The sequence below is a fragment of the Myxocyprinus asiaticus genome, chromosome 13 (assembly GCF_019703515.2).
Source record: "Myxocyprinus asiaticus isolate MX2 ecotype Aquarium Trade chromosome 13, UBuf_Myxa_2, whole genome shotgun sequence".
Classification (NCBI taxonomy): Eukaryota; Metazoa; Chordata; class Actinopteri; order Cypriniformes; family Catostomidae; genus Myxocyprinus; species Myxocyprinus asiaticus.
Genome location: NC_059356.1, coordinates 41,689,518 through 41,707,041, shown reverse-complemented (window position 1 = coordinate 41,707,041; position 17,524 = coordinate 41,689,518). Strand labels below are relative to the sequence as shown.

The window sequence follows — 17,524 nt, the reverse complement described above, 5'->3', positions numbered from 1 at the left end:
ATTTAAATGCCCTTATATGTTCACTTTGACCAGGAAACATAATTAAATAATTGTGGGTATTCCCCATAGCCTCAATTTTGTGATCAATATTTTGAGTTAATAAAACTTAAAATCTTAAGTCTATGGATTTGTAATAAAAGGAAGTTAAAGGAACTTAGATATTTGAGTTATGAGCCCAAAACTTGACATTTCAAGCAATGTTTCATTAAGGCAACATTAGGGTTTACAGTGTAGTTAGGATAGCAAAATAAAAAAGGCTTATCAACTTCTAAAATTGGGAGAAAATGCTTACCGTATCTTTTGTTGACCAATCAAACTCTACACTATTGTGACGTAAATTCATCTGTCCCTTAGTAGAAGCTAGCTGAATTAGACAAATACCAACATGGACAGGTTGCATGGGAAAATTTTGCATAGGTTTGGTTTTGTGTTGGGTCGCCACTTATTGTGCAACATAAAATCTGGATCCTAAAGAAAATGAGTTGAGAACTGCTGGTTTAAGAACAAGCGTCCTTGTCTTGTTAGACATATCTCGAATGAAGATCAAACTGTGAGGTAGTTGTCAAAGGACCAGCTCACTGTCTTAAGATGGCTAAAGCTGGCAGCCCACCATCCGATTTTTCCTCCAATTTTCAGTCGTTAGCCTCATTTACATAATCATATGAAAAACAAAATGATTGCACACTACAGTGTCTGTCAGTGGGTGAACATTAACAGCTCTACAGATTCAATCCTTAATGGCTCTGCCAATCTCTCGCAGCCTCTAGAAATTAAGCAACAGTTGCTGTACACCAATTCAGGAGGTGCTCCTGGTTTTATTTTGGTGAGTCTCATGCTGATTTGCTGCCAAAATGAGGTGATGAAATATGTGACAGGGAATCGTAAGAAATCTCAGACGTACTCGTTTTACTGATCACTCTCGGCAGCACTCTCAAAACTTAATTCCAAATTTGGAGGTTGAAATATAGGCTCGAACTCCTGCACAAAAATGTGTGGTAATTGACCCTTTTCATACTTCCAGGTTTGAAACATGGAAGTAAACTATAGTGTGTATACTTCTATTGCAGTGAATGGGAGACCCCAGCAAATATTCTTTTTGTGTTTCAATTTGCTCCAACAGTAAAAGATCCATGATTACGTTTCCATGACTTTCAAAAAAAAAAAAAAAAAAAAAAAAGAAATAGATAGAGATGCATTATGGAAATTAGAAGAGAGAAAGATGCCAAATTTACTCCCTCAGCAGCTGTATTTAAAACCCTACTGCAGCTGTGGTAACTTTTTTTTTCTCTCTCTTAAATTAATGGCAGGTTAATATGACACAAAGAATAATGTTAAAATTTACACTAAATAATTAAAAACTTTTAAATATAACAAATGTGCTAGATTTTCACTGCTCACTAAGGTTGGAATGTGTAAAAAAAATTTAAAGGGTCCATTGCATACAGTTTTGGATAGCATATCTTAAACAATCAAATGTGCACACCTACAACTATTTTATATCAGAGATAACTCTGGAAATATTTGGACTTAATTGTGAAATGTGTAATTTACGCACCACTAATGGCACCAAATAAGTTTCCCCAACACTCCACTCATCTGCTATTGGTCGGCCAACAGATAGTACCACCCTAAACTCAAGCTATTGGTTGAGCCAATGTTGCTGTGTCAGGCTGGTTGGGATGCTCAAACAAAAAAAGAGAGCAATGTATTGATATACCACAGAGCCATAGTGATTACACATTTCAGGATAACAACCGACAGTACCAATGGCCTAATTATGCTTGTCTCTGAATATTAAGCTCAGATTGTAGAAAGTATTTTAGCATCCAAAAAATTGCACACATAAATTTTAAGCCAGACTGAGTCATGGGATTAAGACTAATGACTTGATTTAGCAAATATCTGAATTGTTGAGAAATGACATGAGTTGCTTGTCTGGTTTGTATTGCTTACCCTTCTATGCCAAGTGCCCTGCTAAGAAACTGATGGTGTGCATACCCTTCTCTTTTAAGGGCCCTGACAGAACTGCTGAAACAGCCAGGTGAGGTAGGAGGCATGGACAGAGGAGGAGGCCACCACCCAATCAGATCCAACGGCATCTCTGGGAGATCGATGCGCACCAACAACGGTAAGTTAGAGCTCCAGATGTACATCTACTGTTTGAGAATCTGCTGTACTGATTCTCAGGGGTCTAACAGATACAATGAATGTCAAATAAAATATAAAACGTCAAATGTTCAATGTTGGGGTGAAAAAGTTTACTCTACAAATTTTACACTTGTATTTCTATTTCCTTTGCTGATGCTTGAAAGTTGAGTTGAGTCGAGCCCAGCAGAGTTTGACACATGAACACAGTAAGTACTGATGGAGCTGCTCTTTTACAAAGTAGCAAAAATCTTGCACGGTTTAAAGGAATGTTCTAGGTTCAATACAAGTTAAGCTCTATCAATAGCATCTGTGGCATCCTGTCACTTACCACTCAGCAAAACACAATCTTCTTGATTATTTTTGTCTTGTTTTCCAATAACAAAATGCAATAAAAATGATACATATATATACATATAAAATTACATATAATTTGTATTGTATTTATATATATACACACACACACACACACTGATGAGCCAAAACATTATGACAGATGAAGCGAATAACAAGGTAACATGTCAAGGTCTAGGTAGATTAGATGGTAAGCGAACAATCAGTTCTCGTAGTCAATGTGTTGAATGCAGGAGAAATAGGCAGGTGTAAAGACCTGAGCGACTTTGACAAGGGCCAAATTGTTATGGCCAGAAAACTGGGTCAGATCATCTCTGAAATGGCAAGGCTTGTGGGTGCGTCCGGTCAGCAGTGGTGAGTACCTACCGACAGCTGTCCGAGGAGAGACAAACCATAAATATATATATATATATATATATATATATATATATATATATATATATATATATATATATATATATATATATATGTACACACAGTATATACAATATATATATATATATATATATATATATATATATATATAGATAGATAGATAGATAGATAGATAGATAGATAGACAGATAGATATATTGTAACAGGTCCACAGAATAGGCAAGGAGGAGGTGGGAACCAGCTGAGCAGTCATTGTAAACTTTAATAAAACTGCTTCCCAGCATAACACAAAACACACACACACACACACACACACACACACACACACACACACACACACACACACACACAAGACTGCTGTGTGTGTGTGTGTGTGTGTGTGTGTGTGTGTCTCTCTCTCTCTCTCTCTCTCTCTCTCTCTCTCTCTCTCTCTCTCTCTCTCTCTCTCTCTCTCTCTCTCTCTCTATCTCTCGAACTAGCATCACCGGCTCCTCTTTATCCCTCTCCCAACTGATTGGGCTGATTCAGCACCGGACGTCCATCGTTACAGCCCGGCCACACCCTCCTCCTCGTCACACACACATATATATATAATAAATGTGTTGGCAATTACATGCTTACAATCGACAGGGTTCCCACCCTTTTTGACCTATGAATTTCCATGACTTTTCAAGTCATTTGTCATTTTTGGAAAATTTTGATTCGTTAATTAATCTTTAAGACCATTTTTGTGAACCATTTTGACCAATTAATGGAAAAGAACCTACTCAAAAGAAGGATTCACTCACAAACCGGTCATCACCATAGCTTGAAATCAAGTTCTACTCTAAACAAGCTCAAACCAAAAGAAACATTTATTTGATGAAATATTTTAAAGTAGAGCGTAACTACAAAAATTCATTTTCAGTATAGAAATTTTCATGACTTTTCCAGGCTTGAAAAACACAATTTTAAAATCCCCTGATATTTTCAGGTGTTCCATGACCGTGGAAACCCTGAATAGAAGGCTGTGCAGCAAACATTCAGCCATTGGCCTGTAAAATTAATAATCAACAGCATGCCACATATGCTGTCAGTAGAGCTTAACTTGTATTGAACCAGGTACATTCCTTTGCAATTACTTTGTTATTCATGAATGAATCATAAAATGACCACAAATGAAAAACAAAATTACTTGCATACAGTCACATCATCAGGCTATGTGGACTCAATTTCCTTTTGTAGTAAATGTATTAAATATTTAATTTCTTGCACGAGTATAATGTCTTGGATGAATCTCAGACACACATCGTCAAGCTATGTTATTGATTAAACTCTAGCAAACACACTTACTGTAGGCTTTACAGACTATCACCTACTGGCCCTGTGAGTGTAGTGAACTGGAATGAGGGATTAATTAAATTTGCATATATGAAGAGGTCTTGCTGTTGCTCCCTCTCAGCCTTGGAGGAGGAAGTGTCTTAACGAAGCAACGGTGTTAATTAAGACATAATTAAGAAACTTCAGCCAAGACCTGCTGATCAAGAACACACCGCCCTTCTGGCTGAGAATTAGGGACCCATTTATCTCTTTCCCTCTTACTGTTTCTTTGGTGTGAGTACTGTGTGAGTGTGAGTATTTACACTGTGTCACTTTTAGATTTTTACTTCCTTTCCTGCTGATATACTTTATCATATCATATCTTTTCCTTTTCTAAATTCACCTCTCTCTTTTTAAATTTTTAACTGCACTGAACTATATTTTATTAATACTTCTTAGCATTAAGTGTACAGGTTTATAATCACAATTTATCTTCCTTGCCTACTTGGATTTATTTTTCGGAGTGACTATATGCACCCCGGTGTAAATGGCATCTGCCACACAGTGCAGCTTTTTGCACCCCAATAGTCTGGTGAAACCACAGGAATATACATCAAACAAGACAATAGGTGTTGCTGCAGTGACGTGGGGTGTAAAGACGGTGTGAATGTGTACTGTTGTCCTAGTGACCTCGGTTCGAATCTGCTTTTTGTCCCACTCTTTTTCCCATCCGATTTCCTGTTTCCCGTCTTAAAATGTCCTTTAATACTACTTAAAATAACAGATAAAAATGAATATAAATGTTGATTTCATCACAGTGAGTGCAGAGGAGTGTTTGATCCGAAGGTGGGGTCTGTTAATCGCATTCGTTCCTGTGGCTCGGCGTCGCTTATGTGTAGATTGCATCACTTTATTATTATAGTAAAATTGTAGTAACCATGTTTTTTTGGGAGAAACCATAATTGTAATGCAGTTAACCATGGTGTTACTACAGTAATATGTTGTTAATAAAGTAACCATGGTTTTAAAAAAAAAAAAAAAAAAAAAACATTTGACTAAGGTTATTTTTTCTAAGGGAAGGTTAGGGTTAGGGTTAGGGGTAGGGGATAATGTAGTGTGTCTGTGGGACTCTAAATAAACACAATAAACATACTGCAGTGATGCCCATATACTGTATGTTAGTATTTAAATATGGGTGCAAACAGTATCAACCATTATTTGCACCAGGGTTGGGGTGCAAATAATATCTGCCACTGTTTGCATTGGGGTGTAAATAGCATATACCATTAATTGCACCAGGGTGCACATAGCATCTGCCTTTATTTTTTTCACTGAGCTCATTGCAAATTATGAATTGCCTTCTCCATGAAGGGTACAAGCGATGCTGTCTTAGAATTTGGTCAGAAGAGGGTATCTTAGAAGGCAGCATAAGAAGGTGCATAAGATGCCTTAAAATGCTGCCTCCATTGGCAGTGCTCTGCGTTTTGGAACAGGGTGTGCATCTTTCACTTTCTCTTCAACGAGTGTTTCATTAAGTGTTCATTACGCCAGCTGGATCACACTACGGGCCACTGGGGTCTAAGAACGACCCATCTGCGCACACACACACACTGCAGAAGAGTCGTGACAGGTAAACCCTAGTAGAAGCAGGTGGCCAGGAAGAATGGATGGATCTTATGATGGTGACTGAGTGATGAAGCAGGATGAGCTGATGATCTCAGAAGGGTAACAAGATTTGAGGAATCTTGAGAACTGGTAGGTGAGGAAATCTAGTGGAGAAAAATAGAATGAAAATGAGACAGACAGAGATTGAATGAATAAATAAACAAGCAGGTGAGACCGACAGACGGAGGATGGACGGACGGACGGACAGACAGACAGACAGACAGACAGATAGATAGATAGATAGATAGATAGATAGATAGATAGATAGATAGATAATGGGATTAGATAAGAGGGAAGAGCCTAAGGGGAGAAATAAAAAAGGAAGGATGGATGATTGCATGTGAGGAATTGTGTGGATGTGAAAGATGTCGAATGAAAGAAGAAAGTATGAAAAATTAGAGTAGAATGAGATCTCTCTCTGTATCTCAGAACCATTTTACACTCTTAAAAATAAAGGTTGTTCGATGTTTTTTTTTTTTTGTAACACCTTTGCTTTAGTAATTCTCTTATCAAAAAACCTTTTTCACTGTGTAGCGTCCTTGACTTGGCTTTATGGATCTTTGGAGATGAAGAAGTTCTTAATCACATTTCTCAGTTCAGCATATTGTTTTTGAGGTTTTTTAAAAGCAACTTTAAAGCTGGAGTATGTGATGTCTGTGCCACTAATGTCATCAAACAGAGTTTGAAAAAAAAACAACAACATAAAAACGGCTGGCATTAATCAAACAAACAGATAGTACCGCCCAAAAGTCACACCACTGGTCGAGCCAGTGTTGCTGTGTCTGGCTGGACGGGTCACCCAAAACAAACGGCAATTTTTATAGTGCCAAAGAAATTGTGTTTACAGTTTTCGAGGAAATCAATCGACAAATGGCTTAATTATAGTTTTATCTTCATAATAGCTTGGATAGTTTTTGTGGAACTTTAAAGATTATTGTATGGCATCAGGTGAATTCGAAGAATGTAGCAAGAAATGATATAATTCCATCTCAAAACAATGTTTTTATTGTGTTCATTTTTACTCTTGGCAACCGTATAGAGACAAATAACTGCCATTGCAAAGTGACTTCATTTTCAGCTACACACTTAAAACAACAAGTCTGGATGATTGATGGCTTGACTGTGACAGGTGGTGAGATGTTTTTCATACAGTAAAGAATTTGTTACCAGTCTAGAATTTTGATTCTTGTTTTTTGCTGTCTAGCTGACAAGTCAAATGCCTCTAGAACTGCCTATAGGCAAAACACTTGAGAGGCCCTCCATGTTTTTTTCCACCTGCTTAGTTATTTCTCTTACACAGAAGATCTTACTGCTGATATAAGTGTATAAGTGTGTTTTTTATAGCAAAAGCCCAAGATGTTTTAAATATGCAGTTCTTACGGGTCTGACAAAGTGCAAAATGTTTCATATGTGCAGCTAATGAGTGCAACAGCATGAGTTGACACACTGTTTGCATTTAACGATGAAACATTGCACTGTTTGTGTGTGTATATGGGAGAAAGATTCCATGCCATATGTGCCAATCATGTTCTTGGCAGACAGCATGTGTGTTTATGTGTGTGTGTGTGCATGTGTGGTGAGTGGCAGGTTGTATGACCGACCACCCATGAAAAACACATCCAACTCATCAGAATGTAAGTGTTGAGGATAACGCGTGTATGTCCATATGTCTGGGAGTATATTTTTTTGTCAGTGTTGTTACAGTACAGTATGTTCATCTGTATAGGATGGAAATGCACATCTAGAACTAGTGGTATGAATATGTTTCTCATACAGGGTTTAAAGGAGATACAAATAGTGGGGTCCTAAAGTCTGAGAGCATCAGTGAAAATATATCTTTCCTAATTTAATGTATCTTTTTCATTACAAATTACATTTGCAGCACAACAATGTAAGTATGGTATATCCCACTTTTGCTTAAAGGTGCTGTAAGTGATTTTTTTCATGGAAAAGTATGCAAAAAATGTTCCTACTCCCTTGAAGATATTAATGACATAAGTGTCCTGAGATTTCTCACCAGTCTCTGTGACAGCTGCAGACTTTGTAAACAGCAAACAAAAATGTGTCCGCGGACTGCAGACATTGATGCTTTTCACCTGTCAATCCTTTTGCTTGTTCTCATAGTGTTGTATTTGAAGCGGATCATTGAGGCAATGATTCATAATGCTTGTCAGTTGAGGGCGCTGTTGTGCCACTGGACAAAACAGGAACAAACAATGCTGCTCTTTTGCTCAGTTTTGGTCTCAAAATGGAATGAGGGGGCTTGGCTAATTCAACAGCTCAGTCACGTGAAAGCTTCAGAATGCTAAAATCGCTTACAGCACCTTTAAATGAAAGCATGCCCTCGGGCTGGCATGGACTCCACAAGTTTGTGCAAAACATGATGATCCATGTTATCCAGCATGATGTTAGAACATTACACAGAGCATCTTGGGTGCTTCAGTGGAAGCAGGCAAATCTGACCTTATGTACAAAGGAGTTAACATGGTCAATGTCACAAATTTGCTCACATTTCATTAGCGACCTAAAGTTAGTGCAGAATATGAAATAATAATTTTTCATTTTACATTATAACTTTTCTTTGTTATGACATTTTTATTGGGAATGACAACGAGGCTGAGAGGGATAGACTTACCTTCTCTTCAATGGCACGAAAGATATAAAGCTGTATAAAGCTCCTAGAAAATATCTGATCCACAGCTCATGTTGTCTGGAGTTCTTTGTTTACTGAATGTCCTTGGACAGATATTTTATCAATGTTTTGTCCACGGAATGATCCAAAAACACTTTAAACTGCAGAACAGCCCATTGAAGAGACAGTACATCTATCCCTCACAGCCTCACTATCATTCCCATTAAAAATCAAAGATGGCACTTGCATGAATAAGGTCTATGCAAAAAGGTTAGCTAACAATAACAGGCCATTTACATATAGAAGTCTTAAAGGTACAGTAGCAGGCAAGCCTGTTAAACTACGACGCTATCAGTGAACGCAATTCATTCTTATTCATTATAAATGCATTGAGTGTTTTTCCACTTGTGCCCTTGAGAATCTGCTCCAGTGTAATTGGCCAAACATTTACCATGTGCATGTGTGTGTAATGAAGTGGAAGTTTGATCACACCCTGTCTTCCTAACCAGCTCCAACACCCTGCTGATGACCTCAGCAGCTGTGGCTGCTGCCAGGGCTCGAGTTGAGGGGGGATGTGATGGGATGCCATCCCCCTTGTTACAAGAGATCCCAAAAACCGTGCCCCTTGTAAAACCACCATCCCTTCTTAACATACCTTTTTGATCAATTGCGTCATGTATTAGGCTACTTAGAACTAATCATGCAAGTAAAATCAATTCAAATCACTTTATTGTCACTCAACCATATACACAAGTGCAACAGTGGGTGAAAGTCTTGGGTGCAGTTCCGAGCAACATAGCAGTCATGATAGTGATGAGACATATACCAATTTACTATAAACATCAGATTTACACAACACAATTTACATATCTAATATACATATAATTACACACAACACAATATACAAATAATAATATACAATGTACAGTATACAATACACACAATATGGAATGCACAGTATACAATAAAAATAATATATATAAAATATACCGTAGGTTGTATTGTGCTTTATTGACATTATGGCTGTCGGTTGATAGACAGTTGCCAGTGTGTTGTTAAGAGAGAATATAATTTATGACAGTCCAGTGTGAGATTAATAAAGTGCAGTGCTGATGTATATTGATCGTGAGAGATCAAGAGTTCAAAAGTCTGATTGCTTGGGGGAAGAAGCTGTCATGAAGTCGGCTGGTGCGGGTCCTGATGCTGCGATACCGCCTGCCTGATGGTAGCAGTGAGAGCAGCCCATGGCTCGGGTGGCTGGAGTCTCTGATGATCCTCCAAGCTTTTTTCACATACCGCCTGGTATATATGTCCTGGATGGAGGGAAGCTCACCTCCGATGATGTGTCTGCCAGTTCGCACCACCCTTTGCAGGGCTTTGCGGTTGAGGGCAGTGCTGTTGCCATGCCAGGCGGTGATGCAGCCAGTCCGGATGCTCTCTACAGTGCTGGTGTAAAACCATGTGAGGATGTGGTGGTTCATTCCAAACTTCCTCAGCCATCTCAGGAAGAAGAGGTGCTGGTGAGCCTTCTTCACAATGGCCTCAGTGTGGACGGACCATGTAAGTTCCTCTGTGATGTGGACACCGAAGAACTTGAAGCTGCTGACTCTCTCCACCAGTGCTCCATTGATGGTGATGGGGCTGTGTTCCCTGTCTTTTCTCCTGAAGTCCACCACAAGCTCCTTGGTCTTGCTGACGTTGAGGGAGAGGTTGCGCTCCTGACACCAGCGTGTCAGAGTGTGCACCTCCTCTCTGTAGGCTGTTTCATCATTGTCAGTGATCAGACCTACCACCGTTGTATCATCAGCAAACTTCATGATGGCATTGGAGCTGTGTGTTGCCACACAGACGTGTGTGTACAGGGAATACAGGAGTGGGCTGAGAACACAGTCATGCGGGGCTCCAGTGTTAAGGGTTAGTGATGAGGAGATGTTGCTGCCCATTCTAACCACCTGGCGTCTGCTTGACAGGAAGTCCAGGATCCAGCTGCACAGCGAGCTGTTTAAGCCCAGAGCCCGGAGTTTCAAATCAAGCTCGGAGGGCACTATGGTGTTGAATGCTGAGCTGTAGTCTACAAACAGCATTCTCACATAAGTGTTCCTTTTTTCCAGGTGGGAGAGAGCAGTGTGTAGTATAGATGCAATGGCATCATCAGTGGAGCGGTTGTTGCGGTATGAAAACTGCAGTGAGTCCAGTGAGGCAGGCAGCACAGAGCAGATGTAATCTCTGATTAGTCTCTCAAAGCATTTGCTGATGATGGGGGTCAGAGCAACAGGACGCCAGTCATTTAAGCAAGTGATTTTGGATTGCTTTGGTACAATGGTGGACGTTTTAAAGCATGTGGGGACTACAAACAAGGAGAGGGAAAGGTTGAAAATGTCTATAAAAACACCAGCCAATTGGTTCGCACATGCTCTGATGACCCGTGGCTTTACGGATATTCACCTGTCGGAAGGATCGGGTTACATCCGCTACAGAGACGGAGAGTGAACTAACCTCTGTAGCTTGCGAGGGCGGTGTTAATTCCCTTGAAATGAGCATAAAAATTATTAAGCTCATCCGGGAGAGAGGCAGCGGTGTTCACGGCGGAGTTTTTATTCCCTTTGAAGTCCGTGATGATATTAATTCCCTGCCACATGCTTCTAGAGTCAGTGGTGTTGAACTGTCCGTCAAAAATATTTAATTCTCTACTTTTGATAAATAACCGACTTTAAATACTGACTATTAACTAATCAGAATTAGATTTAGGGGCCGATTACACGACAACTTTTTCAACTAAAAACGGAAAACTTTTTATGCATTTTGGCTGTTCGTTTACATGACAACGGCGTTTTGGGGCCTGAAATGCAAACTTTTGAAAACGGGTTTCAGAGTGCACGTTTTTGAAAACGATGCCGTTATCGTCTCCGTGTAAACATACAAAAACGATGACGTCATGCGGATGCGTATTACGTGTTATATAAAGAATGATGGATTGATTTGAGATGTATAATTATCAATATGAATACTGGTGTCTGTGAATAACAATAATCAACAATTTATACATTTGGAGTGTTTTGTATGGAGTGTGAACATTGTACAGTGGGCAGAACCTGCAATTTGAAAATCTTGAAATTAATGTATGGATTCAGATGGGAAAAATGTATTTGTATTTTAAATGTTATTTATTTATTTACTTAATTTTATTTGATGTACCTTTACCCTGCAGTTCATTCACTCACCGCTTATGTATGTAGCCTATAGACGTGAGATGTGATGCCATGTACAGTATTCAATGATATGCTTTGAATATGGAAAACATGAGGCAGTGAAAATGCATGTTAGATCCAGTGTACACAAGACCTCTCTCTCCGTCAGAAGATATCCATATATCAGAGTTCTGTCTGATATCCAAAACCAGTCAACATCAACAGCTTGTTATGTTAACTCACTCTTCTACCAGCCCAAGAGTCAGCAGTGGGAATACAGAAGAAGGCAGGGGACAAAGTGATGGTAAAAATGAGCAGAGTTTATTGTATAATCTTGAGAGTTCAGTCTAAAGGCACGCGCGTGAGTACTTCAAAACAACGCGCGAGACATTCAAAACTACAATGGCGGACTACAGGACAGTGTTTGTGCTGCTCAAGATTTTGAGTTTATTGATGCTTCTCCAGCAAAGTAATTGTAGTAATAAAGTAACCTCATCATCCGTCCAGACAAAATTGCTCGATGCTATCGCCATCATTTCTTTACAAAGTGACATCGCCAACTACTGGCCTGGCATGCATAATACAGCGTTTTTAGTCGTTTTCGCGGATCCGTGTGAACGGGGATCGTTTTGACAATGTTGTCATCTGTACGCGTAACTTTTCAAAAACTTTTCCGTTTTTAGTATGTCATTGTCGTGTAAACGTACTCTTAGATATGTTTGGGGTTGCCAGATTTCATAAGGTAAAATATCCCAATCAGATCTATACACTTGCACAGTTTGAAATTATTCTGCCAGTGTGACGCTTTAGTTGTGCTATCTGGCAACCATGAGCGCTCGAACTCTCTCACTGCAAAAAGGCGCCAGTTTTCTGAAAACGCCGGCAAACAGGTACAGTATGTCGAAGTTTAGCGACGATGGGTTGACTTGCCCTTCCTATTGCTCACATGAAACTTACGCCACTGAATGTAATGCATGTTTTCAAAAGTTTCGTGAACTTGCAAAAACTCGCAAAAATGGCCAAGTGAACAGTTCAAGGAAATATTTTGACTTTCTTTAAAAAGAAGAGAACAGAAGGTACAAAACTGCTATGACAAATGTGCAGTTACAACATGTAGCCTACATGTTTTTTTTTCTCATACACTCATACAATTTTCAGGTTTCGTCCATAAAACGCTTTTGTGTGTAGAACAACTTTTTGCACCACTGTTTAAGCATCCTTCATAGAAACAGCCCAAACTTCCATAACTAGTTCAGTTATTGAAATGCGTGTGTTCTTTTCATGATTATTACGAGGATTCTCTTTACAAAATTAATCATAAAATACAACAACAGAGGGTAACAGGTGCATATTATGGCCATGTATAAGGGTCATTAAACGTGACGCTCAATTTTTTTTTTTTTTGTCCAGATCTATTAAACTAATAATAGCCTACATAAAAATGCAATTCACACTAAACATTTACTTGAATACACCTCTTCTATGCTGTGCATATTTTTACATTTGTGAATTTGAAGTCATAATGATATTTTTATTCTGGGGCTTAAAATAAAAAACGTCATGTGGTGTCCAGAAACAGAAGAAGAAGAAAATAAATTAATTAAAATCTGAAATTCTTGCAATAATAAATGTTGGCATGACTACTGCAGAATAAACTTTTGTTTTTATTTCTTAAAAAAAAAAGAAAAAAAAAAGAAAAAAAAAGCAGTGAAACAATTGTTTTAAAATATTATTCATTTTTAAAAATGCTTTTGTCCACCAAATCAAAGTCATGTGGTGTTGTTTCTGTTGACCATAAAAACCAGAAAACAGAGCGGACACCTTGAGACCCCCAAGACAGCGTGAAGTAAAAAAAAAACTAACAAACAATCAGATTTTATTTGTGACATTTTTATGAAAAGGCACATTTTGTTGAGGTAATGTGGTTTAACCCTGAGAAAACGTGATATTTTTGACAAAAAAAATTCATGATATTTATTTTATTTTTTAAATTCCCTAGAAAATGTTTGAAAACTTTTTTGAAATTAGTGATGAGGTTGTTTATCCTCTCGTGTTTTCAAGGTGCAAAGAAAGTATTATAATACCTTTTACTTTATGGTTAGACCACTTAACATCTTTAAAGTTTTATTTATTTATTTATATATTTTTTGAAGAAAGTGCTATAAATGTTTTTAAAAAATGTATGAAACCAGATTGAATACAAAGATAATATTTCTAAGAACATGACACAAGTGTTTTAAACTAGATTTTTAAAAGATTTCTTATTTTTAACACCTCGGAAAACCTTATTTGTCAATAAGCCATGAGAAAAAAAATACAGTTTGACACCACCATCCCCCTTGAATGTTTTTGGCAAATCGACCACTGGCTGCTGCACACACACCAACTCAACCACTTACACACAAGCACACACATCCACACACCTCAGCAGACCATCAGATTGGTCTTGCCAAACACATGGTTTCAAACCGATACAGGCATTATTTCAATATTCTGATCCCACACCAGCTCAGAGCATTCACTTTATCGCTGACACTTCTTCATAATGGGGTTAAACTGATCTGAGGCCTGTTCAAATGCTCACTGATCTTGGCTCTGTTGTTGTCTCCACAGAACAGAGCTGATTTCAGCAGTGTAGGTGTGTGCCTGAAGCAAGACTGGCTGCAGAACCAGCAATCAGGGTCCATTAGTGTACATGACGGTCTCTTATGGAGACAGGGTGAAATCTGTCATTGTCATCCTGAATAACTATAATCCTCAAACAGTACATATGGAACTGTAGAACATCTAGAACACCCTAGCAACCACACAGCAACACTCTGGCAACAAACCATAACACCTTAACATTGTGGCAGCGACTTTTGCACAGGCATACACCTCTCACATTCTCTAAACAAAATGTCAAAATTCTGTAACACTTTATTTTAAGGGTACATAAAAATGCACTAGTTAAACATAAATAAGGCAGTAATTAATAATGAATTAAATGTTTATTAAGGCTATCTAAGCCATAGCTTACAACTTATTAAATGCAGTAAGACCACACAATAATGTACTAGTTAAGCATAAATAAGACAGTAATTAATAATGATCTGAATGCTTAGTATGATGATCTAAGCCATCATTTATAACTTATTAAATATCCTATTATACCATTCTGTACACTGTAAAAAGTATTATGTGATAACTACTTAAAGAAAGTATGGTAACAATCTTAAATATTTGTAAGAACTTTTTAAGCCTTATTTAAAAAAAAAAAAGAAATCTCCTTAATTAAATCTAGTGTAGTGTCTCAAATTAGTTAGTATATGACGCATGATGAATTTTACCACAAGGTCTTTATTCTATTAATAATATTAAGCTAATTTACTGATTTTTGTAAGGCTCAAAATCATAAAAGTGAAATTTTTTACCACCTGAATATATTTTAAATTATTAATACTTAATGAATTTTTAATGCATTTATCAATAATAATTTAAATAATATTCACACTCAAGGCATTTAAACATGAATTTATATATTTCGCCTTCTGTCACTCACTCGACGTTGTGTCGATGTAGTGACACTAGGAGTCGCTCTTGGGAGCCCCAAACGCCACTGATCTTTGAGAAAAGGTCAATGAGCATGTCATTCCCCCGGACATACAGGTATAAAAGGAGCTGGCTTGCAACCACTCATTCAGATTTTTTCTTCGGAGCCGAGCGGTTGTGTGTCAGCGAGCTGAATTCCACTGCCAGTCCATTCACCTCGAAGAAGTGAATGCTGTTGGATATACGGTGCATTAAACGTGTCCAGGCGCATCGTGGTCATGACAGATGCCTCCAAGTTAGGCTGGGGTATGCTGCTGCTGGCTCCTGGACAGGACCGCGGCTGTGTTAGCACATCAACTGCCTCGAGTTGCTGGCTGTACTACTCGCCCTGCGGAGGCTATTGCCATTGATCCGGGGCAAGCACATGTTGGTCCGGACGGACAACACAGCGACGGTAGCGTATATAAAGGGGCTGTGCAAATACGCGTTCCCCCCAGTGAGCCTACTTGCACAGACCCCGTGCAAGCTCAGGGAGGATGAGGAACATGTCATCCTCGTGGCCCCATACTGGTCCACCCAGACTTGGTTCTTGGACCTCACGCTCCTCGCGACAGCACCTCCCTGGAAAATTCCCTTGAGGGAGGACCTCCTCTCTCAGGGACAGGGCACCATCTGGCACCCGCGCCCAGACCTCTGGAACCTCCACGTCTGGCCCTTGGATGGGACGTGGAAGACCTAAGTGGCCTGCCACCAGCAGTGGTAGACACGATCACTCAGTACAGGGCTCCCTCTCCCTCTGTTTGTTCACGAGTTGGTGTTCTTCCCAAGGCGAAGACCCACGGAGATGCGCAGTTGGGTCAGTGCTTTCCTTCCTGCAGGAGAGGCTGGAGGGGCGGCTGTCTCCCTCCACCTTGAAGGTGTATGTGGCCACCATAGCGGCACACCACGACGCAGTGGAGGGTAAGTCCTTAGGGAAGCATGACTTGATCATCAGGTTCCTCAGAGGCACCCGGAGGCTGAATCCTCCTAGGCCACGCCTCTTCCCCTCAAGGGATATCTCCATGGTCCTCCTGGGCCTTCGGAGAGCCCCGTTTGAGCCTTTAGAGTCAGTTGAGCTGAAAGCCCTCTCCTTGAAGATGGTCCTCCTGACTGCGCTCACCTCCATCAAGAGGGTTGGGGACCTGCAGGCATTTTCTGTCAGTGATACTTGCCTGGAGTTCGGTCCGGCAGACTCTCATGTGATCTTGAGACCCCGACTGAGCTATGTGCCCAAGGTTCCCACGACCCCTTCAGGGATCAGGTGGTGAGCCTGCAAGTGCTTCCTCGGGAGGAGGCAGACCCAGCCCTGTCATTGCTGTGTCCGGTGCGTGTTTTGCGCATCTACTTGGATCACACACAGAGCTTTAGACGCTCTGAGCAGCTCTTTGTCTGCTTCGGCGGACAGTGGAAAGGGAACGTTGTCTCCAAACAGAGGCTTGCCCACTGGATTGTGGATGCCATCGCTCTGGCATACCAGGACCATGCCATGCCCACCCCTTTGGGAATACGAGCACACTCTACAAGGAGTGTGACATCCTCGTGGGCACTGGCTAATGGCACCTCTCTATCAGACATCTGCAGAGCAGCGGGCTGGGCAACACACAATACCTTTGCGAGATTTTACAATCTCCGGGTTGAGCCAGTTTCGTCCCGTGTTTTGTCAGGTACGAACAGGTACGTTTGGGAATACGGAACAGCTGGCTGGGTGTATCGCTTGCGTATAGTACCTTTCCCCTCCATGAGGTGAAGACTTGCGCTCTTCTCCCATGCGAGTTCACGAACCCGTGAACCCTGGATGTCCTTCCTCCCTAGCGCTGTTGCTCGCAAATTCAGCAGAGGAATTCGCAGCCAGACCCAGTACGTGTGCTAATATGCCCTGTACTGGGATAGGTGCTCCACAGGTACTGGTTACTCTGGTAACCCCCTGTTATGTATTTTCCGCGGTACGGTCTCCCTGTTAGCAGAGCTGCGTCTCCCTTGGGCAGATCTCTCTCTGCCCCCAGTCGCTGTGTTCATAGAGCTCCTCCCCTTCGAGGCAGGACCTACCACCGTGCCTCTTCCATGTGTGGCTGGTGAGCCCAAGTGACGTATTGCCACGTTACCTCCCCGTCAGGCAGGATGTGGTCTCCGTGGGGTCTTTTCCCCCTGAAAGAATAGGAAAGGAAAAAAACACCTTCTCCAGTGCGAGTAATAGCGTTAGATGGCCCCAGCCGAATCTAGAGAACACAGAGAGAAAAGGCTGCCGCTAGCACGGCCTGCTCCCATAAAAGTTACGTCACTTCTCCCCCTCAGGGGT

The 17,524-nt window shown here is 40.3% G+C and overlaps 1 protein-coding gene across 3 annotated transcripts in view; it reads left to right on the top strand.

Annotated features, from left to right (window-relative positions):
• LOC127450155 (protein shisa-9-like) overlaps positions 1-17,524 on the top strand; it is a 118,097-nt gene that overhangs the window by 56,772 nt on the left and 43,801 nt on the right. For 2 of the 3 annotated variants that reach the window (XR_007898922.1, XM_051713997.1), the window contains exons 3-4: positions 2,013-2,128; positions 2,313-2,354. Coding sequence is in view for 2 of the 3 variants with exons in the window: in XM_051713997.1 (XP_051569957.1) it covers positions 2,013-2,128; positions 2,313-2,354 (158 nt within the window). In the remaining variant the exon portion in view is untranslated. The remainder of the gene's footprint in view (positions 1-2,012; positions 2,129-2,312; positions 2,355-17,524) is intronic. The other variant, XM_051713998.1, reaches the window with a different exon arrangement.